The sequence below is a fragment of the Crotalus tigris genome, unplaced genomic scaffold (assembly GCF_016545835.1).
Source record: "Crotalus tigris isolate CLP2741 ecotype Arizona unplaced genomic scaffold, ASM1654583v1 scf7180000023617.9722795, whole genome shotgun sequence".
NCBI lineage: Eukaryota > Metazoa > Chordata > Lepidosauria > Squamata > Viperidae > Crotalus > Crotalus tigris.
In genome coordinates this window covers 1,489,217-1,516,286 of record NW_024100081.1, presented here as the reverse complement: position 1 = coordinate 1,516,286, position 27,070 = coordinate 1,489,217, and the positions used below count along the sequence as shown (strand labels likewise).

General features: G+C 37.7%; 1 protein-coding gene across 16 annotated transcripts in view; it reads right to left on the bottom strand.

Moving 5' to 3' along the window:
* The window catches only part of DAB1 (DAB adaptor protein 1), a 298,012-nt gene that overhangs the window by 220,743 nt on the left and 50,199 nt on the right, over positions 1-27,070 (bottom strand). For 12 of the 16 annotated variants that reach the window (XR_005553761.1, XM_039319761.1, XM_039319775.1 and 9 more), the window contains exon 3: positions 10,781-10,983. The exons of 3 other annotated variants lie outside the window; for them this stretch is intronic. Coding sequence is in view for 12 of the 13 variants with exons in the window: in XM_039319761.1 (XP_039175695.1) it covers positions 10,781-10,847 (67 nt within the window). In the remaining variant the exon portion in view is untranslated. Of the gene's footprint in view, positions 1-10,780; positions 10,984-24,266; positions 24,351-27,070 lie in introns of those variants that run through there. One more of the 16 variants, XM_039319762.1, reaches the window with a different exon arrangement.

The following is a 27,070-nucleotide window of genomic DNA, read 5'->3' as shown; positions in this document are numbered from 1 at the left end:
TTTCCTGGTAAAATACATGGGAAAATGCCATTTGAGGAAAATTCCACTTAGGGTTAGGGTTAGGTCACCATGAACTCATGGAGCAAAATGGACATCGCCAACACATTCGGAGCGCTTGGGAAGGGTTAGGAGGGCACTGACTTTTTTACGCTTCCCTATCTATTTTTCCTGGTAAAATACATAGGAAAATCCCATTAGAGGTAAATTCCACTTAGGGTTAGGGTTAGGTCACCATGAACTCATGGAGCAAAATGGACATTGCCAACAAATTCGGAGTGCCTGGGTATGGTTAGTAAGGCAGTGAATTTTCTAGGCTTAGCATTCTATGTTTCCTGGTAGAATGCATGGGAAAATCCCATTGGAGGAAAATTCCACTTAGGGTTAGGGTTAGGTCACCATGAACTCATGGAGCAAAATGGACATCGCTAACACATTCGGAGCGCTTGGCTATGGTTAGGAGGGCACTGACTTTTTTACGCTGCCCTATCTATTTTTCCTGGTAAAATACATAGGAAAATCACATTGGAGGAAAATTCCACTTAGGGTTAGGGTTAGGTCACAATGAACTCATACAGCAAAATGGACATTGCGAACAAATTCGGAGCGCTTGTGTATGGTTAGGAGGGCACTGACTTTTCTAGGCTGCCCTATCTATGTTTCCTGGTAAAATACATGGGAAAATCCCATTGGAGGAAAATTCCACTTAGGGTTAGGGTTAGGTCACCATGAACTCATGGAGCAAAATGGACATCGCCAACACATTCGGAGCGCTTGGGAAGGGTTAGGAGGGCACTGACTTTTTTACACTTCCCTATCTATTTTTCCTGGTAAAATACATAGGAAAATCCCATTAGAGGTAAATTCCACTTAGGGTTAGGGTTAGGTCACCATGAACTCATGGAGCAAAATCGACATTGCCAACAAATTCGGAGTGCCTGGGTATGGTTAGTAAGGCAGTGAATTTTCTAGGCTTAGCATTCTATGTTTCCTGGTAGAATGCATGGGAAAATCCCATTGGAGGAAAATTCCACTTAGGGTTAGGGTTAGGTCACCATGAACTCATGGAGCAAAATGGACATCGCTAACACATTCGGAGCGCTTGGCTATGGTTAGGAGGGCACTGACTTTTTTACGCTGCCCTATCTATTTTTCCTGGTAAAATAGATAGGAAAATCACATTGGAGGAAAATTCCACTTAGGGTTAGGGTTAGGTCACAATGAACTCATACAGCAAAATGGACATTGCGAACAAATTCGGAGCGCTTGTGTATGGTTAGGAGGGCACTGACTTTTCTAGGCTGCCCTATCTATGTTTCCTGGTAAAATGGGAAAATCCCATTGGAGGAAAATTCCACTTAGGGTTAGGGTTGGAGGAAAATTCATTCAGCGCTTGGGAAGGGTTAGGGTCTAGGTACATCCCATTGAACCACTTAGGGTTAGGGAGTCACCAAAATGGACATTGCCAACAAATTCGGAGTGCTTGGGTATGGTTAGAGGGCACTGACTTTTTCTAGGCTAGCCCTGTCTATGTTTCCTGGTAGAATACATGGGAAAATGCCATTTGAGGAAAATTCCACTTAGGGTTAGGGTTAGGTCACCATGAACTCATGGAGCAAAATGGACATCGCCAACACATTCGGAGCGCTTGGGAAAGGTTAGGAGGGCATTGACTTTTTTACGCTTCCCTGTCTATGTTTCCTGGTAAAATACATAGGAAAATCCCATTGGAGGAAAATTCCACTTAGGGTTAGGGTTAGGTCACCATGAACCCATGGAGCAAAATGGACATTGCCAACAAATTCGGAGTGCCTGGGTATGGTTAGTAGGGCAGAGAATTTTCTAGGCTGAGCATTCTATGTTTCCTGGTAGAATGCATGGGAAAATCCCATTGGAAGAAAATTCCACTTAGGGTTAGGGTTAGGTCACCATGAACTCATACAGCAAAATGGACATTGCCAACAAATTCGGAGCGCTTGTGTATGGTTAGGAGGGCACTGACTTTTCTAGGCTGCCCTATCTATGTTTCCTGGGAAAATACATGGGAAAATCCCATTGGAGGAAAATTCCACTTAGGGTTAGGGTGAGGTCACCATGAACTCACATAGCAAAATGGACATCGCCAACAAATTCGGAGTGCTTGGGTATGGTTAGTTGGGCACTTACTTTTCTAGGTAGCCCTATCTATGTTTCCTGGTAGAATACATGGGAAAATCCCATTGGAGGAAAATTCCACTTAGGGTTAGGGTTAGGTCACCATGAACTCCTAGAGCAAAATGGACATTGTCAACAAATTCGGAGCGCTTGTGTATGGTTAGGAGGGCATTGACTTTTCTAGGCTGCCCTATCTATGTTTTCTGGTAAAATACATGGGAAAATCCCATTGGAGTAAAATTCCACTTAGGGTTAGGGTTAGGTTACCATGAACTCACGCAACAAAATGGACATCACTAACAAATTCGGAGTTCTTGGGTATGGTTAGTAGGGCACTGACTTTTCTAGGCTGAGCACTTTATGTTTCCTGGAAGAATACATGGGAAAATCTCATTGGAGGAAAATTCCACTTAGGGTTACGGTTAGGTCACGATGAACTGATAGAGCAACATGGACATTGCCAACAAATTCGGAGCACTTGGGCATGGTTAGGTGGGCCCTGACTTTTCCAGGCAGCCCTATCTATGCTTCCTGGTAAAATATATGGGAAAATCCCATTGCAGGGGAATTCCACTTAGGGTTAGGGTTAGGTCACCATGAACTCATGGAGCCAAATGGAGATTGCCAACAAATTCGGAGCGCTTGGGTATGGTTAGGAGGGCAGTGACTTTTCTAGGCTGCCCTATCTATGTTACCTGGTAAAATACATGTCCATTTTGCTCCATGAGTTCTAACATTAACATTAACCCTAAGTGGACTTTTCCTCCATTGGGTTTTTCCCATATATTCTACCAGGAAACATAGAATGCTCAGCGTAGAAAAGTCAGTGCCCTCCTAACCATACCCAAGCGCTACGAATTTGTTGGCGATGTCCATTTTGCTCCGTGAGTTTATGGTGACCTAACCCTAACCCTAAGTGGAATTTTCCTCCAATGGGATTTTCCCATGTATTCTACCAGGAAACATAGAATGCTCAGCTTAGAAAAGTCAGTGCTCTACTAACCATAACCAAGCGCTCCGAATTTGTTGGCGATGTCCATTTTGCTCTATGAGTTCATTGTGACCTAACCCTAATCCTAAGTGGAATTTTCCTCCAATGGGATTTTCCCATGTATTTTACCAGGAAACATAGATAGGGTAGCCTAGAAAAGTCATTGCCCTCTTAACTATACCCAAGTGCTCCAAATTTGTTGGCAATGTCCATTTTGCTCTATGAGTTCATGGTGAACTAACCCAAACCCTAAGTGGAATTTTCTTCCAATGGGATTTTCCCATGTATTCTACCAGGAAACATATAATGCTCAGCCTAGAAAAGTCAATGTCCTCCTAACCATACCCAAGCACTCCAAATTTGTTGGCGATGTTCCCTTCCTAGATGTCTTAGGCTACAAAAAATCCAATGGCTCCCTAGAACACACCATCTACCAGAAGAAAACACACACAAACCGCTATCTGCATGCTCTCTCACACCACCACCCAGCACAGATCAATTCCATAGCCAAGACACTCATCTCTAGAACAAAACGCTTAGCTGATGAACAACACCTAAAAACTGAACTACACACTCTCACTAATGTACTTACATCCAATGGATTCCAATGAAATAAGATTACCAAACTAATCCAAAAAGAAACCCCCACTAAAACCCAAGACAGAGAACAAGAAAATGGCAAAGCCCTCCTCCCTTACATAAAAGGCACCACAGACAGAATCAGTAAGATCCTCCACAAACACAACATTAAGACAGCATTCTGCCCAAACGAAAAATATCCACCATCTTAAGAAACCCCAAAAATAAAATTGAATTAGAAAATCAAGGAGTATACGAAATCCCATGCACCACTTGTCCCACCACATACATCGGAGAAACCAACAGAAGAATAAGTGTACGCATTGAAGAACATAAGAACTCCGTCCAAAAAGAGGAACCAAGTTCTTCCCTGGTCCAACACCTTAAAATCACAGGACATGAAATTGACTTTAAAAAGACCAGAACTATCGCCAAAACTGAACATTTTAATAACAGAATAATCAGAGAAGCCATCGAGATAGAAAAACACCCACACAGCATGAACAAACGAGATGATACCTCCCGCCTACCAGCCATTTGGAAACCCGCCCTTATTGACAAATGACTCCCTAACACAAAAAATGACACCAGACCCACACTCACAAAAACCACACAGGATGTCACCACCACACATCCACGCAAACCCAAAGCCACACCGATGATGAGGCATGACCACAAACCAGAAGCCAGACCACAGCTGCATCATTAGCCACTTTAAACTCCTCCAATCCATACATGAAGCAAACTGACACCCACCATGAAGATGAGGCACGACCACGAACGCGAAGCCAAAAAATAGCAATGCAGCTCACCATTTTAACCCCCCCGGCAACTCAGACTAACCTGAGCACAACAAAGCCCCCACCCAAACAGAACACTCCCCCAGCCAATCAGAGCACAGCCACCCCCCAGCCAATCAGAGCACAGCCAACCCCCCAGCCAATCAGAGCACAGCCAAGCTCCTAACCAATCAGAACCACACCTCCATCCAATCAGAACACAGCCAAGCTCTCATCCAATCAGTTCATACCCCCACTGGCAGTTAAAAGGAGGAAACAGCTACAACCACACATTGCTTCTAGAAGCACGAAGCCGAAAGCACCAGCCTGAAGATGACGAATGAGACTTTGTCGAAACGTCGCCAAGACACTTCCAATTTTACGTGGGAGAAAACCCGAATAACCAAAGACCTACATACAAACACCCACGAAAACCTTAGAAATATGCATATATGCATGATTATTAGAATAGATATTTTAAACCAGCGGTTCTCAACCTATGGGTCGCAACCCCATTTGGGGTCGATCGACCTCTTTTCGGGGGCCGCCAAAGGCATCGATCCACTATTTTGTCCCCTCCGGGGGCGCCGCCGCGCATGCGCACCGCGCATGGGGGCAGCGGTGCGCCTCCGGGGGGGCGCCGTGCATGCGCGCCACGCACCGGGGCGTCAGCGCGCATGCGCGGCACACAGGGGGCGCTGCCGTGCTGCGCATGCGCATAACGTTTGTGTGACAGGGGTCACCGTCACACAAACGTTGAGAAACGCTGTTTTAAACAGATTAAGAATGCACTGAATTTGTGTATTTATGTAACGTTTGGGAATAAAATGGAAATCATTTTGTACTGGAATTGAAAAATGACTGTTTATATTGGATGCTGCCAATAATTAATGGAGTGTTTTAAATTACTAGGATGACTTTTCTGTATGACAACAAAGATGTGATAAGGCATGATAAGTAATTGGAGAAAATTTGAATTTTGTTTGATGAATCTGAATGAATTAAGGTTTAATATTATTTTGTTATTTTAAAGTGATAGATTTATTCTGGGATTACGTATGTATAGGGCTGATTAATATTTTATTGTTTTTAGGATAACTATTGTGTATTGGAAGAAGAAATAAATGAGATTGGTGATAAAATGAGGAATGTGAGAGATTAAGAATTAGAATTGATAATTTTTTGTTTTAAACTTAGACTATGGTAGTAAACTGATAAAGTTATAAAACAGGTTTAGTAGCAATAGAAATTTAAAATAGAAATGGAATATTTAAATGTATCATGTTAATCAAGGGAAATAGAGAGGGGATACTGAAATGTATTGAGTGGACTTGTTTATATATGTTTTTACTTTTGAATGTTGGACCATCCAACTACCACGGTGGGTCTTGAGTACTTTTTCTTAAGAATCAAAAAAAAAAAAAACCAATAAAATGTGTTAAAAAAAGAGAATGAAATGGAAGCTTTGTCTATCTATGAATAAACTGTTTCTTCATCAACAGAGCAAAAATGACCATCTTGCCCAATATGGGATGAGCAGCAGGCTATGAATTAGAAAGGGCAAGGAGCAGATTTACTTTAAATTATCCATATTTTCCTTCAGGTGATGAAGTTAACATCTCAAGAAATAAATGAAATGCCAGTGTACATTTCAAGTGGAAGTAATAAATCTTTAGTACCTCAATCTATAAATATTTAAATCAACGAGCCTTCTCTTACTATTATAATTCCCATCAGGGATTACACATTTTTAATAAGTATGACTAATAAAACCATACAATTTCCTTTCTCAAGGTTATTAATAACCTGATTTATTCTCCTGTACAGCAACAAAACTGAGCAGACAACTCATGAGTCAGATTTATTAAAAAAATGTTGACTCTTGCAATAGGATACCCATTTTATGGGGAAATGGCCAAAATAAATGTAATTAAATCCCTGAGAGGATTCCTTCAAATCTCTTTGTCCTCACTTCTTTGCTATGCAAGTAACCATTTGAAGTTAGGATAGAATGTGAAGTAATATATTTAAGAATTAGAATTACTTCCACTTGCTTTTAATTATTGATGTCAGACAGACATCTTTCAGATATCTTTAAAAATGCTACAACCAATAAGTAAACAGATATCCTTCTTTAAGAACTATTCTGCACAAGCCAAGTGTCCAAGTATTCTCTTACAGTCCAATCCATAATGATTACAGGGGCAACGGTCAGCAGGAAGACAGAAGATATGTATTTCATTGTTAAAAATAGTAATTTTAAAATGTTGGTCTCTTAGGAGATCAATAGAAGAGACTATCTGTAGCTCAGATTTTAACTGTGGGTTCCTTAGTGCTCTCTGAGCTTGACTGTTTTCTTGGAGACATTTCATTACCCAATCAGGTAAAATAAGTGCTAAAAGGCAATGGGGTTTGCTCTCTGACTCTACTCCCTTCTGGCATTGGGTATGTTATCTAGTTGGGTAATAAAACATCTGCAAGAAAACAACCAAGCTCAAAGAACACCAAAGACCTCCTCAGTCCTAAGGGATCAATATTCCTTTGTCAAAACAAAAACAAACAAAACATAACTACAAATCCAGCTTTCTTGTCTCTCCTACAGCCGAAGACAAAATGGCAAAACAAGAGTGCCCAGACATGGGATGGAGAGTTGGGCATGCCCACAGGGAATGGGCAGTTTCCTGACACTGACCATCACATAGGCTAGGTCATTTCCAAGAAACTGTGGATTTTTCTTACAGCAAAATCTTACAGAACAATCAAACACAACTTTATAAAATGAGAAACTATATCATGAGAACATATCTCATAAAAATGGTATTTGTGCCATGATTATAAAGCTGAGCTCTTACTGAAGTGAGAAGTCAAGCTGAAAATAGATTGCTTAATACACTAAAACATACACTGGCTTTCAAACCAAAGGCTTATTTGTTTCATTCTGACTTCAATAAAAAATGTTATTTACATTCTAGAGCAGCGGTTCTCAACCTATGGGTTGCGATTCCATTTGGGGTCAATCGACCATTTCTCGGGGGTCGCCAAACAAGGCGATCCGCCATTTTTCCCCCTCAGGGGGTGCCGCCGCGCATGGGGGGCGCCGTGCATGCGCGCGCCACCGCACATGCGCGGCACATTTGTGTGATGGGGGTCGCCGTCACACAAACGTTGAGAACCACTGTTCTAGAGGCTCCAGTGAACAATTTCATAACAGTTATTATATTAATGGCTTAAAACATATATCCTAACAATTACAATTAACCAATTATTGTGAAATACTAAAAAACATACTTGTGCCCAAGAATATAACAATGGCTGAAGTTTTTCAATTCCTTATGTTGACAGCAGGAGTGGGCAATGTGTGATTTTTTTTTCAATTTCCTAATTATTCCTAAGCATTCCTTGCTGCAGACTGTGAGCTCACACTGATGGCTCAGAAGGAATTCTTGGCCTTTAATTTTTAAAGTACCTCTCCATATATCATAACCCACAAGAATATGTATCAGTTTGCTAAGCAAGTCATTGCCCGGTGATCTCTGTCTGCTAATTCTAGGAATCCTGCCTTACAGAAAGGCATTAAACACAAATTCTACTAAGTGATTCAACATCAATCACAAATTCTAAGTCATACGCTGTTTAAGCATAATTTATTGACTAAGCCAGCAAGTCGTAGGAAGAAGAATGGGAACTACGCAGCTCCCTTTTTTCTTCTTTACAGTGTGAAGCTGATTTCAGGCACTTACTTCTTTTTCAGTCACTGAAGAGCACAGGACTATGGAGTAAAGTGTCAACTTCTCAGCATTGTCCAAGTATAGTTCATAGAGTGCCAATACAGCAGAAAAAGAAGCCACCCAAAAGGACAAAATAAGCATGATTTACTCAGAGTACTTCCCTAAGAGGATGTTTAATCACTTTGAAGCCAAATCCAGAACTGATTATATGATGTTCTTCTGTTTGGGTAGATAAACTGGGTTTCAGTTGCTGTAAATCTGAAATCAAAGCAAAGCTATATCGTTTTCCTATTCTGCTACTGCTGAATATAACTTGTAATGGTTTGCATTCTGCTTTGTGAGAACCTTATCTTACTTCACCTCCAGGGTCTTGGGTTCAAGTGAGGTTTAACTGTTTACTTGCACTGTAGAATCCTTGGTGCTCTCTGAGCTTTCTTGCTTGTTTGCCTGCAGATGTTTCATTACCCAACTATATAATATCATCAACGCATTTGGATGTTTTCTTGCATCCGTAAAGATTCAATATCCCACTCTTATATCATTAAGTATACATTTATTTCCCCTTTCCTTCCTCCTTCCCACCAACCCCCCAGCACTAGCTACATGCAGCTATACTAAATAATACTAGAGAAAGTATCCAGCTCTAAAGTCTCTTTCATGCACTTTTAAGTAATAGGAAAGGAATAGGATCAAGTTGTCAATCTTAAAGATATCTCTTTTTTCCTCAAATATTATCTCCTGCATAAGTTACAAGGGTTTCCCTTCAGAGCAACAAGAATGAAAGAAGGACACTAGCATTTCTTTCAAATGTTCATTTTAGCATAAACTGACAGAAAGGAATTTTTGCCAACACACCAGACAAGTCACATCTATTGTATAAGACAGGTAGAAAAGCACAGATTGGATCATGGTAATTTCCATCTTTGGTGGAGATAGGCAGGAACAAAGAAGATTATACCATGGACTTCAAAACCATTGCAAAGTACTTCTTTAATGCACCACATAGATTACGTGATAAATTTGCTTCATTAATCAGTAACAGAAAAACAGAGTCCGTTGTCGGCAAGCACAAGATACAGTCCAAAGAGTGTTTTAGCCCAAGAAATAGAAGAGTCAGAAAATTCACTCTCAAGACCAGCTGACAACAAGAGAATGAGAAACAAGAAAAACAATGGCAGTCATTTTTTATAAATGTAGTCAAAAAAATCCATTCTGAAGTCAGTGTTGACTGATAAGGGCGACTCCTGAATTTTATTGAACTTGTTTATTATAAGCTAGTGGTTTTTTATAATTTTGCTTCATCCTCAAAAGGGGTCTTCTGCAGAGGAGTATGGTAATTCTCATTTCACTTGCTAATTGTGTGAGAATCCACATAGAAAAAAAGATCACGGTACTGCCTATTCTGCCCCTCATTCGTTATGTTATATTACGTTACAAATATATACCGTAAATGCCGGCGTATAAGGCGACTTCCGCGAGCGCTGAAATCGGCGCCAAAGACGGGGGTCGTCTTATACGCTGAGTCGTCTTATACGCCGGAAATACTGGTAGTTTCCGGCGTATAAGACGACGTTCTAGGAATGCGGCCCGGCTATAAAGACGGGGGTCGTCTTATACGCCGGGTCGCCTTTTACGCCAGCATTTACGGTACATAAGCTGCTAATCTCCTTTCCAATTCTGGGCAGCAAATGATCTGAGATGATTAAAAATAAGAGCTGAGATCCTACAGAACAAATGTCTAAAAAAAGAATGCCAACACCAATAAAACAAAGATCCCATGAGCAATCCATCAACCACTGTAGGGGATGAGTTTTAACCTTTTTCAGGATACGGGCCATATAAATCTCTAGAGAAGATATGATATAATAGAGAGGTCCACTACCTGGATTATAAAGGAAAAGATTTTGAATATTTAAAAACTAAAAAATATATGCACATAAATGTATTAAGGATACCCCTCAATATATACATATGTGTAATAGGCCAAAAATATTTCATATAGTCTCTACTATAAGTAAATGCAACTTCATAGATTGCATGAATAGATAAGAAATAAACATGTACAGCACAGGGTAGAAATAGAGGATCAGATGAGCTTATTCATATGAAAGCCAGAAAGCACTATCCTCATTATGAAGAGACATCAGAGTATACAAAAAATTTGAAATATGATTCGCTAGAATATGCATCAAAATCTAGATTGGTTGATAAAGTCAAAAGAGAAAACAAATCAATAAACAGAGCAAAAATTATGTCTAAAGCAATCAATAAAAAGGCACATTTAAAGTAATTTGAGAAAATATTCGAGAAGCTTCTAGAAAATTCCCTTTCCCCTATAAAGGCTTATAGAAAAATACAGAACAAATCCCATTTATATAGGAATCTATAAATCTGCATATTACTTAATTCCATCAATGCATTCAGGTGTAATGGGGAGACAGAACTGATGTACCCATCTGGTCAGTTAGTTTCTAATAAAATAATAATACAAGATCCTATAAGAATAAATAGAATCATCCTTAACTAAGCTGTAAAGTACAAGAAATTCCTACCTTTCTTTTTAGACTCTTTCTTTGTGCTGGTTTTAACAGCCACTTGAAGTTCTGTCTCAGTTGACATCCTATTGTATCCTTAGTCCTCTTCACACAGATCCAGTATCTTGGCCAGGCTCATTTAGAACAATTCTTCCAGAGAATTACTTAGCTTTTCAAATACTAGAATCGAAAGAGCTCATTTCATTCACCCTTTTGAAGTGCTACAATAAAAAAACAATACAATTAAGCCATCTTAAGAATAAGGTTTTCTAAGACATATTAAGGTTCAGTTGAAGCTTCCTATGTAATGTATGTTAATTCCCATGTGTGTTAAGAAATAACTCTTATTTTCTCTTTCTCACATTTATGAGAGTTATATTAATTTCAGTGGGATATATACAGTAGGTAACAAATGAATATTATGAATAACCTTGATATTTACTAAACTCTTGAGAATTTCTTACCATTTCTACACACAAACACACACAAAATTTATAAACATACATGTACTCATAGTTTCTATTGGTAATGACTGCAATAAAGTTATTTGTATTTATAGTTATGTGTGAAAAAAAAATCTTAAATTTACATCTAGGGTTTCCTCTGTGAGCTGAAAATGGCTTATAATTCAACATTTTCATATTATCTCCCAAACAGCAGTTCTTGTCTGAGGTTAGATTTGTATCTGGTTCAACAACTTATGGGCAATTATATACATAAAGTTTATGTATATGTGTGCTTCAGTTTGCAGGAAACCCACAGAAACACTTCTTCAAAGTAGTATCATAGAGAATGAAGCACTATCATGCCGATTAGAACTGTCATCCTGATATTAAAAGAGGCTTGAAATGAAAGTCTAAAGCAAGATGGTAAATTTCAATACTTTTGAGCTGAGATGGTGCAATTCCATTTTCTGACTAGAAAAGACAGCCTCAAATTAGATTACGATTATTGCCCAGATCATCAGACAGAATGATCCTCCTTCACACAGCAATAGCAGATAGCCAATTAGCTATCATACATACAACATAAAAAAGAACCAGAACAAATACTCAATGTACGGTTCCTTGTCCACCAGCCCACCTGATTGCACACATTTTTTTCAAGCTACTGCTTGAAAGTTATAAACACTAAGGTAACAAAACAGACTACTGTTTAAATCCATCTTTTCTGTATTTTTAATATAATTCTATATTTGAACAAAATCACACTCTTGAACACGTTTTTTTCTTTTTACAACCCTGTAATCCAGGCATGTCAAACTCGCGACGTCACATGACATTACTCAATGTATCGGGCCAGTTTTGCCATTGCCGGCAATGGGGTGGGCGCGGCTTCCATGTGATCTGTCCGGTCCGTGGGCCAGCAGTTTGATACCCCTGCTGTAACTCCTTGCTTTGGGATGGAGTCAAGGCGACTGAGTGGAACTGAGCATTTACTGGCCGGATGCCCTTCCTGATGCCTATACAGAGTTCGCAGCTATTTTCTCTTTGCACCCTGATAGATAAACATCTGCTGTTGCCTAAGATTGAACTCTCAATCATTTCAGTAGGAGGTGAGAGTCTTCACCTCTAGGCCACTGCACTGCTCACACTCTTGAACCCAATAATTAATTTTAAATATCAGCTAAATATCTAAATGCTTTTTATATAATTTTTTTCACTATTTATTTATACATCTATTTTGCTTTCCTTTCAAAAACAACATATCAACCATTTTCTTATTCATGGGAAATACACTTTTCATTGCATGAAAAAATCTGGATGTTGTCTTCATAAGCATACCACTATTGCAAATGTACTAGAAAACTCATTCATGTAAGGATATTAGTATGAGTGATGCTTTATAGAATACTGTTTGTGATGCAGCAGAAGTGTATCTTCATGAAAGAGGAAATCAGTTACTGAATGATAGAAAAACATTGTCATTCTATTGAAATTCTGATTCCTTTATACTCTCAGATCTTAAAGCTGCCTGGCCTTTTATTTAGCAAGAGGGCCAGTACCAAAAACAAAGCTAGTTTTACTGAACTAAACACTAACTAAGCCTAGCTACTGTTGATGACTAAATTATTTTATTTACTTATATCCCACCTTGATTATGTTTATAAATATCTCAAGGGAGCAAACATACCTAACATACCTTCCTCCTCCTATTTTCCCCACAATAACAACCCTGCAAGGAAAGCTGGGTCGAGAATGAGTGACTAGCTCAAAGTCAACCAGCTGGCTTTCATGGCTAAGGCAGGACTAGAACTCACTGTCTCCTGCTTTCTAGCCTGGTGTCTTAACCACTAGGCCAGTGTTTCCCAAACTTGACTATTTTAAGGCATGTGGACTTCAACTCCCAGAATTCCACAGCCAGCATTGCTGGCTGTGGAATTCTGGGAGTTGAAGTCCACATGCCTTAAAATTGTCAAGTTTGGGAAACACTGCACTAGGCCAATACAGTACTTCACCAATAATATCTCACTCTGAAATATTTCTGGTGAAATATTGAAAAATCCCTGAGACTAAAAATCCTTAAAGCTAAAGAATATGTGTATAAACCAGAGACCAATGGAATGAAATCACACATTCAGCCATAATATTCTATTTTCTGTTCATTTCTCATTGCAACATTGCTCTTGCCCAAATCCAAAAACAACCAACCAAACATAAAAAGGACACTGATGCTGTTTCCCCTGAGTTGCTTTTGGTTAGCATTTGTCTAGATATTTATTTTCTTTAACTTTCAAACAGTCCTTGCAGAAAAGGGCTGTCAGTTGAATCTCCTAGTTTAACCTTTAGGGCAATCTCCAGTATTCTGTTATATTGAGACTGTGTTTTATGCAACTTATTCTATCAAGTTCAGTTTCTCCTATAATTTATTTATCCTTTGTGTTCAATTATAGAGATCAAAATCGTTTAAAGTAGAAAAATAAATATAAAAACAATAAGTTGACTTTAAGAACTTAATAGTCAGTTCCTGAAACATTTTTGTCATTTAACATTTTGGTTGATTAGCTTCCTTCCCCTCCCCCCCCCCAAATTTAGTACCTTTCTTCCTGCTAATTCCATAGTTATCAACTACATTATTCTCTAGCACTTTATCTTTCTTAAACCTTGCTTTCCTGACAACTTCTTTCATTCTTTTGCACTGATTCTTCTACATAAACCTTGGCTTATGTCACTCTGTATAAATTGTCATTATAACAGGGATTTAGTCATTTACAATGACCTTCTAAGTAAAGCTCAGCATTCTGAAAGTGCCATAAGTTAAATGCCCCTAAAGTCATTTTATTCCTTCCAGGATTCAAAATATCCTGCAATTCAACCCAAACAAAACTTTTCATATCTCAGTTATTGACAATAGTTTAAGAAACTCAGCATTTTACAATCCAGAGATTAAAGCTCCTCACTGCTTCAGAATGATTTCAATAAGTGTTTAAAATTAAGTCTCTAAAACTACTTGCCCTTTTCAAATTCAAGCTCTTTCAACGTTTTGAAATGCTTCAATAACCTTACATGGCTATGCACAATTTGAACTGATTTAATATTCTTTTAGTGTGTCAAGGTTTGTATATAGTTCTTCTTAATGAGCTCTTCAGATCTGTATGTGCATTATCTAATTTTCAAAAACAGATCTTCGAAGTCTGTATAACTGGTTTAGAAGAATAAAGTTTCTGCCAACTCTTCAGAAGCCCAAATAAATAAACTCAACTTTCAAATCACCTAAACAACCCAAATTTAAAACTATTCATTCCTAGTCACTAACTTCCAAATGGGTTGTAAATTAAATTAAAAGAAAATAAATAATTAAACTATACAATTAAAGAAGTTGAACTAATACAGACATCTTGATACAACCATGTTTTAAGTAATATAAAATTATGCAGAAACCCTATAATAATTTTGAAATCCTAACCCTTGAAAAGATCTAGCCCCCCCCCACTGTTTTGCTAATTTGCCACTGTGTTCCTTTTCTTGGTAGGTGGGCTGTGATACAGCTCAAATTCTATTTTCTCAGAAATTTCACAGGCAACCTTAATTAAGCATTAAAGCATTTGCAAGATTGAGGGCACTTATTTATCACTTTACAAACCCCCCAAACCCAAAGACCAAAAGAGAGTTTTTAATTTTAGGTACCTTTATCTTAAGAGATTTATAAATATCTAATTAATTTACAAGATAATCTGTCCAACTTATATAAGTAGAATGTACCAATTTCTTGTGTCATTCTACCTAGAAAGACATCAAAGCAGCCACATCTAACCTCCCTGAAGGCATTTTGTCTTCACTGACTGAGTACCTTTCTGAATAATACTACAATATCATCTTCTTAGCTTATCCAGTAAAATGTTTTGAAAGATATTTGACGGAAGGACTCAAGAAGACTCATCAAAAATGCAACAGTATACATAGCAAAACAATATTATCTGTTAATTATTTTCAGTATAAAAGACCAATTGACTTACAAGCTTTTTTATGTATTCAATATGCACCTTTAAGACATAAAAACAAGAGGTAGAAGCAAGACTCTGCTTACATTCTGTACAATGTTACAATGCATTTCATTTGCTTTTTACAGTAATCTTGCATCACATCTACAAAGTCTTGAAACGTAAGACAGAATCAACATAAGGCGATGCCATTAGAGCATATTTTGGGCAATGATACTCAAAATTAATGAGACGCCCAACAAAATCAAGTGTTTTCCAGTTCCTGGTATAGATTATTCTTTAAAAACAATGATGGAAATCAGCCTAGTCGAGGGATAGGCAACCTTGGTTCTTTTATGACTCGTGGACTTCAACTCCCAGAATTCCTGAGCCAGCCATGCTGAAGGGAAAGGGAGAGGTTTCTAAGCTGAGCCATGCTGGCTCAGGAATTCTGGGAGTTGAAATCCACGAGTCATAAAAGAGCCAAGGTTGCCTATCCCTGGCCTAGTCAGTGCTTTTACTGTCAATCACACTAGCATAAACTTTATTGCATTCAAAATGCATAATTACATCTATTATTGTTGTTTTAACAGTTGTATACATCAGTTGTTTTAACAGTTGTACACATCAGTAATACTTAGAGAATCTTCCAATTCTAAAATTCAATGTTTTCATCTGTAAAATGGGTGCAGCAGTAATTGTAATGAAAAATAATCCAATCAAGACTGTCAAAAACATGGAAATGTCAGAAGCATATCCAAAGTATAGGACGTAAGATATACATAAAGCAGGTTCCTTAACTGAAAGTGTAATTATATTGTTGTTTTTCTTAAAAAGAAAATGACAATGGTAATCATAATTTAGCCTTAGTTGAGTAGAGGTGGCCTCTTTCTTTTGATTAAACTCTGTTTTGTACTCCGTGCTTTATTAAGCTGTAGAATTAGATTGACAAGGGGAAGAATACATTCAATAGTCGCCCAGTCTAGATCCAATAAGTTGTCTTTCAAGTCATTTCAACTGAAATGGAAAGAAGCTTTTCCCCTTTAATTATCACGGCATATTATTTCTTTTTAAAGAGCTGTCAGGTACACAGCATTCACTTAACTGATCTCTCATTCAAATGATAACAATGAAACTGTTTCACAGGAGTGGCTGTTTAAACACAATATAAATAACCTCAATTTCCCACGGGGTGGGTGTGGAATGATTAAAACAAAAACATACTGATGAAGATTACTTTCTATGTCAAACAGCACAAGCTTCAAGCAGAAATCTTAAGAAATGGAGCACTTGAGAGCTGTTAAGTACCCTTAGACTACAACATAGAATTGCATTCTATTTGTAAAATAAGAATTTCAAGCTAAAAAGGGGGAATAAGATTACACTGCTTCAATACATATACTTTTTTCTCATTTTTTAAATAACATGCTTAGGAAACATTAAGTCCTACATAAAATTGAAAACGAAAGCACCAATTCCATAATGTTTCCCCCCACCCCACCCCAGTAGGATCACACTTTTAGATCCAGCTTTTTCTTCAGTAACCAAGAAAAAGAAACACATAATTTAACAAATGGATGAAAGATAGAAGCATATTTTAGATTCACTGATGGATTGGTGAAAGGCAAAGTTAACAGGGAAGTCAGATTCACTTAACCACCACATTACTAACTTAAAAACTGCAGTGATTCACTTAACAACATGGCAAGAAAGGTTGGAAAATGGGACAAAACTAATTAAGAAGTGTCTTGCTTAGCAACAGAAATTTTGGACTCAATTTCAGCTGTAAGTCGAGGATTACCTGTATAGATATGGCAATAAGGATACTACCTAGGAAGAAAGTATGTGAGTTGTTTGTAACAATGTGATTTTACTTCCTATCAGGAAATGCTGTCGTATGTTGAGAACTACCTATACAAATAAAAATCCACAGTATATAGGCAAATCCTCTTTAGCTCTCTGCAAAAATCAAATTGTAAGTATCACAGATACTTTCCCAAACTTTCCATTCTGAAATATTTTTCCGATTCACCATTATTTTCCAAAGTACAATCTTCCTCAGCAGTAGTTGTTAAAAAAATAAGACTTTTCTCTAAATTATCAAATTGTTCTTCCAACTGAATATTTTGATCAATGTACATCCATAAAACAAAGCTACTACCCTTTGTAGAAACTATTTCATTAAGCAATAATTTCATAAAAATATGCATAAAAGACCGTTAATTATTCTATAACAATATGTATATATTCCACCAAATTTATTATAAGTGCCAAATCATATTCATTATTTTTAAACAACAGCTTTGAGGGAAAGAATAATACATCAAAATTCACTCCTAAGAATAAACTCTCTTCCGTAATGCCTTTTATATTCAAATTTTTGGCCTCTGTGTAGCTTGTAGAAGTCAACAATAAAATACTGTCCAAAATCCATCTTTTTTTTAGTATTCAAATTAGAATGTCAAACAAACTGCTATTCAAAATCATATCTTCCTTTGTCTCTGCTAATGTAGGTCATCATCACTTTTTTTTAAAGGAACAGCATGTTTTATCAGTGTGATGTCATTTTGGCTCTGATTTTTATTTGTGAAAGTGATCCAATCCTATAAACCTTTTTTAAAAATTGTTGATATTTTTAAAGTATGCAATTTTTGCTACAATATTTGTTGCTACAAGCGTCCATATCACTGATTTTCCTGCAAGTTATAAAACTTCTATATATAATCAAAACAAAAAAATGGATTCTTTTTTGACAAAACAGAACTAATGAAAAGATTTTTTTTTAAATGAGCTGACTTTTAATTCTTAGAAAAGGACTGCTTATACCATCTCTAATATAAGTCTCTAATGATGACAGAATAATTAGTGAAATAAAACATTTTGAAAACGTTAGGTGTCCCAACAAGCTGAAGGGATCTTTATCTTTTGAAATCAGAGATACTGAACAACAACATACATATAGTGTTTCCCCTCCCTACACAGTCTTTGTAATTCTTCTAAATAGAAGATATGGTAGAAGAAAGAGGGATTATAACTTCCTCTTCCTATTGGAGGAAACCAATTTCAGTTGCCATTCTAATTATTGAAAATGCCCTACTGTAAGACTGTGTCAATGGATAATGCAGCGGTTCTCAACCTATGGGTCGCGACCCCATTTGGGGTCAATCGGCCAAAGGCGGCGATCTGCCATTTTCTCCCCTCTGGGGGTGGCGCCACACATGCGTGCCGCGCATGGGGGGCGCTGCGCATACGTGCTGTGCATGGGGGGGCCGCCCCCATGCGCGCTGCACCGTGCATGCGCATAACGTTTGTGTGACGGGGGTCGCCGTCACACAAACGTTGAGAACCGCTGGGATAATGGTTACATCCAGGGCTTTTTTTTTTTGTCATAGAACGCCCAGAATGGAGTTCTGGCACCTTTTCTGGATGGAACTTTGTACAGTAGGCAAGGTGGGTTGTATGACATATGTGAGTTCCGACACCTTTTTTTTTTTTTTTACAAAAAAAAGCAATGGTTACATCTCTAATGTTTTTATGATAGTTTTTAAATACTTCTTAACTTTTCTTCCTTTCTTTCCTTTCTCCCCCTTTTTTCTCTTCTGAAATTCTGATTACTAATTAAAATAAATTATGATTGACTATTATGATTTGCTTTGACAGGTAAATGCCTTGAATCATTTTTCTAGCTTAGCTAGGGTACATTTTCTTTCCAAGGACTAATCAGGGTATATTTCAAGTGTGTGAATGAATGTCTAATCAGGATAAGTTGATACATCATTCTTTACATTTCTTTTTGGATTGCTTTCTATGTACTTTAAAAAATTATAATAAATATTAAACAAAAACAGAAAAAAGGATGAGGTGCATATGTCCTGCCACTGGTATGGTAAAATAAAATATTTTCCAAGTAAAAGATCAGCAAGGCAGATCCATATTATTACCTCTGTGTTTTTGCTCTTCCTTCAAGTTGCACTAATGCATCTAGTATTAAGAAGTACAAAATGGGCTGCATATGGGGTTAAGAATGCCACAGGAGGCAATATATTGTGGCACTCCCAAACCGTCTCTCCTATAGGGAAGTCCTGGGAAAAAATAATTCTGAACTATTTTTCTCTGCAACCCCTGACCAGATCTAACCATTTGTTAAGCTTGCATCAGTGTTTAAATTTACATCAATTTTTAATATCCAATTAATATAGAACTTTCATAGAGTTCCCTATATTATTTTCATTACATCAGTGTAATAAACGTTTTTAAATATACACAAACTAAACATTTTAATTAAAAAAATAAAATTCAGAAAAATATAGTTTGGTTTAAAATATGCAAACTGGGCACATTCCGCATAAAATATAAACCAAACAAAATCCACTATTTTTAGACCACATAGTATTATTTATTTATCATCCAATTAAAATCACACAAGCTTGCACAAAAAAAGCTAAAGATTAATTTTTGACAGGTTAGAGATATCACATCCTAGGTCCACACAATCAGCCTAAACTTCATACTGAAGATACAGAGATATCTGGGGATCTTCAATTCTATCTTGATAACAGACTGTTACACAATTACTATTTTGTACATCATAACTACATATTAAGGATGAATTATGTCCTTTTTAAACCTACTTTATTTTAATAGAACAAAAGAATTGAAGACTTAATCCATAGGAACATGAAGTTGAAAGCAAAAGTGATTTCTAGAACTTTTATTACATTATATTGTTGTTTTGTTAAAGTATAAAACTGAGTCAAGTGGAAAGCTTTTTCCCTAGTTAGCACATGTTTTTAGTAGAGACATATAATTTATTTATACAGACAAGCCACATTGGTCTTATCCTTCTGCTACATTTTGTCATAATTTTGATGGTGCAATTTTCCCAGATGCTACTGTGCCATAAAGTCCCAATTCTATCTAACATCTTTCAGAAGCTTCAAAAACATATTTTTGCAGATTTCTATATAAAAAAGGAAGTGTATCACAGTAGGGAAAAAAACAGTAAAAGACAAAAGCACAATTAATCTATTTACTATTAAAGGTACAGAAAAGTACCATAAGCAGTTTAAGACTTTAAATGCACCTTTAGGCAAGTCATACTAAAATCATTGACGGCTACTATTGACTAAATATATACAGAATATATATTGATTTATTTGTCAAATTTGTGTGCTACTGAATCCCTACAACTGTGGTTGACTCCAACAGCTAGAATAGCTGCTATTGAAAAAAACCTGTAGATTTAATTATCAAATATTTTTATGCAAACACAGAGTAGCTATTGCATAAGAGAATGCTAGTGAAGTCTCTCTCTCTCTCTCTCTCTCTCTCTCTCTCTCTCTCTCTCTCTCTCTCTCTCTCTCTCTCTCTGTGTGTGTGTGTGTGTGTGTGTGTGTTTTGTGAAATTTAGACTTGTATGACCCTCCCTCTTGGGCAGGGATAGGCAACCTTGGCTCTTTTATGACTTGTGGACTTCAACTCCCAGAAGTTGAAGCTGTTGTCTGGGAGTTGAAGTCCACGAGTCATAAAAGAGCCAAGGTTGCCTACCCCTGCTCTTGGGTATGAAAAGAACAACTAGGGGTAATATAATAGCAATGTTCCAATATCTAAGGGGCTTCCACAATCTCCAAAACACCTGAACAGAAGCAATGGAAGGAAACCAGCCAAAGAGAGAACCAACCTAGAACTAAGGACAAATTTCTGATAGTGAGAACAATTAATCAGTTGTATGACTTGCCTTCAGAAGTTGTGGGTGCTCCACCACCGGTGGTTTTTAAGAAGAGAATGGACAATCATTTGTCTGAAAAGGTATAGGGTCTCCTGCTTGAGCAGGTAGTTGGACTATAAGACCCCCAAGGTCCCTTCCAACTCTGTTATTCCCACACCATAATGTTATGTGAAGTGCAGAAGAAAAGTAATAAACAGAAAGCAAAAGAAATCATGAGATAAAAGAGAAGGGGAATAGAAGGAAATAAACTATATAAACCTCTCTATAGCTTTCTATCCTTGCAATTTGTCCTTACTTCCACAGCTATACATCTTTTTATAGGTTACTGTTTGTTTTTTCACCTCTTTTTCAGGATCTCATCAATTCCATCCAGTCACAACTTTCTCACTTTGTATTCAATCATAGCCCATTCATTTTTTTACTCTGTCACTTTTATTTTATCACATACCCTTAAGTATCCCATTCCTACTTCATCCAACTTACTTTTTTGTTGTGCCAAGAGAGTTATTACCCAAAGCCCCATAGACATTGACCTGTGTTATGTACCCATAATGGCTTTGGTTAACTGAAGTTGTCATGTAATGCTTTTTACTAAGGTAAAGAAAGTATAGTAAACTAGATTATCAGTCATAATCAGACCTTTGCCAAATGCAGAATAAAGCAAGTCACTTCTGGTACATGCAATAAACTAGATTACAAGCATAATTGGAGCATTCTTTTGTCCCATTAATAATTATACTAAACTGATCAACTAAGATCTTAAGACAGAGAAACTATCTTGCAAGACAACATACTATTCCCTGCATCTCACCAACTAATCAGACACTATTTGGAAAGGATTTCCCCTTGGTATTCAATATGCTGTGCACTGTTGGCTTTTCATTAGCTAGTAAATATGAAACTGTTTCAGAGAGTCTTCAATATAAGAGCAACATGACAGAAGAAACAACTGTAGCCAATGAACTTCATGGGTATTTACAGTCCAAAGAAATAAAACAAACAAACGAACAAAAAGAATCGGAAGGAGTTAATTATAAGAAAAAGTTTGATAACTACTTGGAATCTTCTAAAAGCAAGAATAAGTTCACCAGTCCAACCAGTAGCATTACAGTGAAATATTTTTACTCTATGGACAACGAAAATAAAAAGATTAATTACACATAACAACATAATATATCCAGATTCAGAAAACAGATTAAACAGACAACAGGAACCTCTCAATGAAAGAAGAAATTTACCATGGTTAATATATCTGCAAATAACTTGAAAAAATAAAAAGTGACCTTAAAAAGGAGGGATTTTGAAAACTATGACAGAATTAGAAACTCTTATGGAAAACCCAAATAATCTATTAGGACCCATTGTTGTTGGAATATAGATGTATAATAAGTTAAAAATGGTATGATATAATGGATTCAAAATTTGAAGCAGGTTATCACAGGACATAAATGGGAAGAGTTATGGAAAAATAATAAATTAAATTAAACCTAAAGTTAAGCTAAAGAGAAAACTTTTATAAAATGCTATAGAAATGGGGCTTTGAATAGCTTGTAAAATCTACCTTTGACCTCAGGTCCGGGGCTGATGTGTTTTGGGTCCCTGTCATGCTGTGTTTTTAGTCTAAGCCTCTTTGGTTTCTCTAGGTTTTTAATTGTTTTAATTGAGCATTAGATTCTTCAAGCTGCTCAGAGTCTAGTAGTGCAGCTATAATAAATTTTAACAAAATAAATAAATAGAAAATAATAAATATTTAAACTGTGTTTAACAGTTGGGAACACAAATAGAAGGGATGAGGAGTAATACCAGAAAGATTTTTCATTGTGATATTTTTTTTAAATTTATGTTTAGTAGTTACTCTTTTGTTGTATCTTATTGTTTTTTTATTTTCTTTTGTACAGGTAGTCTTCAACTTATAACCATTCAATTAATAACCATTTCAAGTTACAACAGCCATGAAAAAGTGATTTATGACCATTTTTCACATTTACAACCATTGCAGCATACCCATGGTCATGTGATCAAAATTCAGATACTTGGCAACTGGCATGTATTTATGACGGTTGCAGTGTCCAGGAATCACATGATCACCTTTTGTGACCTTCTGACGAGCAAAGTCAATGGGGAAGCCAATTCACTTAACATTCATATTATTAACTTATCAACTGCAGTGGTTCACTTACAGAAAGGTCATAAAATGTGACAAAAGTCACAACAACTGTCTTGCTAAGCAACAGAAATTTTGGGCTCAATTGTGGTCATAAGTCAAGGACTATCTGTATTGTATTATTTTAAGAATAAAAATTCATTTTTAAAGGAGAAAAAAAGAGTGGGAGAAAGAATCTTGCCAAGAATTCTTCACGCACAAATAAAAAGTTAAGCCAAATGAATAAAACAAAAAGAAATATTTCAGATCAATGACCTCAGGGAATAAACCTGGAAATCATTTATTAAATTGCCCAAACGTACTCAATGTATCACTCACCAGCTTCTTCTAATTCTATTGTTTTAAATCAATAATTTAATTCCTTTTCTTTGTTGTTCAGTTATCATCCCAAATATAGCAATTTAGACCAATCTCTGGAGAGAAAATACTTTGTTTATTAAACTGCACCTAGTAAATTAATCCTGCTGTTCATTTAGCAACCAAAGGAAAAATGCACAATTTGGTTATATTCAGATCGTTTCTGAATTGAAAATAAGATAAAACTATTATCCTGACTAGGTAGTCAAGCAGTCCTGCCCTGAATTCCTTTTTTTTTTTAGTTTGCATTATTTCCTGATTTAGAACGCTGCTATCGCTTCATTCCTGGAAACTATGTGTATCTGCTACTAAATTAATGTTTGTATCTCACATTACAACATGATATTATACAAGATGAAGGTACACCGGACTGGTACTGTACTGTAACACTGTTCATATCTGGCTTCATCTGGCCAGAAGTAATTAAACCCAGAAACTCCGCTCAGGTTTTTATTGTGTTGGGTAAAACTGAAACTTTTCTGTTCTTAATGATCCAATTTATAAAACTGGTTTAATGGGATATTCAAACACTGTCTATATACTTTGCCTGTTATTCCCAGTGTCTGTTCTGCAACGTGACTCACAACTCATTGGAACATCTCATATTACCTAATATTATTGCCCAGCATATTTCTCCCATAGCTTACCTATCCATGCATTTGGATCTGCTTGGCTAAAAACCCTGTATGTTGTAGTTATCTTGCATTGAAAATACATTATGAATTTGAAAGAAAAACAATCTTCGAATACTCAGTTTGCAAACTCCTGCTCTAAACAGTTCTTCTGCCTGAAGAATATTAAAACAAATATGAAGGAAAACAACTTTGTACATTACCAAATCCATGCTGTTGGAATTTATTGTGACAAGCCGACAATATTTTTTCCTCTCTTGGGAAGCTCTTGATACTACTAAAAAAAGTGAAAACAACACTAGGAAACTAGAGAGAACAAAGTACACAGTTGAGATTGGAATGTGTTGTAATTATGGCTGTGAAATGTCTACTGAATGAAAATGAATGTTACTTCAGGGACACAGAGTAATCTTCAAGATAATATGAGATATAAGTTTTCAGAAGCATTTTGTACTTCAAGTTGTATGTGAAACAAACATAAAGGCCAGCAAAATTCTTATTTTTTGTATCACAATTATGTCATTTTATAAAGTTAAATATTGTTCCATTTCTGCTTCTTTTTAACTAAAGAATAGAGAAGGAAAAGTCAACTTTTCAAAAAATTATTTAAAAAATTCCTGTAATTTTCATAACAAATATCTGCTGCTGTTATATTTGATATCACCATTATAGTATGCGCGTTCAGCCAGATGTCTCAGTATAAACAACAGCCTCCCAACCCTGCTGGGGTCTCCAAGCCTCTTATCAAAATTGCAACAGTATGTTAAAATTTTATAGTGACAAACAAATGCATTAAAATCAAAGTCAAAGAGAATAACTGTGGACAGAATTTCATTTCGTCCTAAGTCTATCCCTTTCTATAATCCTAGCCCACTGCTGCATTATTTTAAAAGTTATTACCGGAATCATGATTTCAAAATGTAACAAAATATAAATTTAGAATAATACAAAATGATTCAGTGATAATATGATTCTGCCAATTATTATATTTCAATTCATTCTTCTTTATGATCCACTAGCAATAACAATAGCACTTGGACTTATATACTGTTTCACAGTGCTTTACAGCCCTCTTTAAGCAGTTTGCCCCCAACAATCTAGACCCTCATTTTACTCACCTCAGAACGATGGAAGGCTGAGTCGGCCGTGAGCTTATCAGGACTGAACTGCTGGCAGTTGGCAGAATTAACTAGTAATATTGCATTTTATTTATTATTTATTTATTTATGAGACTTATATACCGCTTTAAGTGCAAGAACTCTCTAAGCGGTGTACACCAGTAAGCAATGTATATATATATATATATATATATATTTACATTGCCCCCAACAATCTGGGTCCTCATTTTACCTACCTCGGAAGGATGGAAGGCTGAGTCAACCTTGAGCCGGTGAGATTTGAACCGCTGACCTGCTGAACAGAGTCAGCTAAAGTGGCCTGCAGTACTGCATTCTAACCACTGCACCACCACGGCTCACTTCTAGTGAGAATCATCAACAATTCTCAGTAATAGGGCTCTATTAGGTAGAGTGTGATATTTTTAGAATGTTAAGTGTTTATATTTTAATAAGTAATAACCACAAATTCTGATTTTTCATCCTTTTTCAATTCACCAAAAGAAACTGCTTTAAATTTTTGTTTATTTTTTTAGAAGAAATGGTTAATAAGAAACAGGATTCCTTGTCCTTTGTTATAAGTTCATTTTCCTGTCAGGCATGAAAGACCAGGATCACATGGGAAGGTCCAATCAAACTGATTTATTATTATTCATGCTTACGCATAGGAATCTACTCAGCTAATAGTTAACACTATTTTGGCACTAGAGAAGCTCAATGGAATTCAGGACAGGTTGGACTTGGTCCATTTGTGATTAGGTAGTGACTCTAGGCCACGGGTCGGCAACCCGCGGCTCCGGAGCCGCATGCGGCTCTTTGAGCCATCTCCTGCGGCTCCGGAGCCTCCTCCTCCCCCCTCCCCCTCCCCCTCCCCCTCCTTCCTCCTGCTGCCCCCCCCCAGGCTTCAGTCCTGGCTGGGGCGGCAGGAACATCACTTCCTGGGCTGTCGAGCTGGCCACGTGTCTGCCCAGGCCAGGTGGCAGTCCTGGCTGGGGCGGCGGCTGCGTCTCCCCAGGCCGGGCTGGGTGGCAGGGGGACATTGCTTCCTGTGCCGTCCCTGGGCCACTCACCCGGCCATATGTCTCCCTGGGCCAGGCAGGCTGCAGCAGGGGGGCATCACTTCCTGGGCCGTCCCCAGGCAGCCGAGGTCACCATGCATCTCCCCGGGCTGGTCCGTGGGGTCCCGGGCACCTTTCAGCGACTTTTACCGCCTCCTGCCTCCGTCCCCTCCCTGCCCCTTTGGCGCCATCTGCCTTGCTTTCTCTCTCTCTCTCTCCTCATCTGGAGGGGGGGGCAGAGGAAAGAGAGAGAAAGAGAGAGGGTGACTTGTTCGGGCAAAGAACCAGTGGGGGACAAGGTGAGCTAAGTCAAAAGACACGGAACTTTCGTGCTAGCTTCTCCCGAACCCTTGTTATCCCTGCCACAAACTCAGCTCATCCGCCCTCACTCTCTCCTCTCCTCTCTGCGAACGAGGCTGCTTGCTTCAAATGGCTTGCTACCGAGGTCCGGGAGCCAGGCAGGCGGGTAAGTCTCGATCGCAGTATTTTGTTGCTGTTGTTTTGCGCACGCGTGGCGCTGGCTGGGAACAGAGCCAAGCAAGCTCTGTGGTTGGAAGTCCCTGCAACTTAGGAGCCAGGATTTCCCCCCTCTCAGTCCCAAATCCCAAGCAGGATTCACCACTTTGGGATTGGAAGTGAGCTGCGAGGAGATGGTCTGTCTCTTTTCCTCCCCTGCTCTCTTCCGCGCCGGCTACTGAGGCTCCCTGCTGGGTGCAGTCGGCTTGAAGCGGAGGAGGGGGAGGGGCCTTTCAAAGCGTGAGATTGCAACGGATGGGACAGCCTTTCAGGAGGGTGCGGATGAACTGTAGCTCTCGAGATATTGCTAACATACAG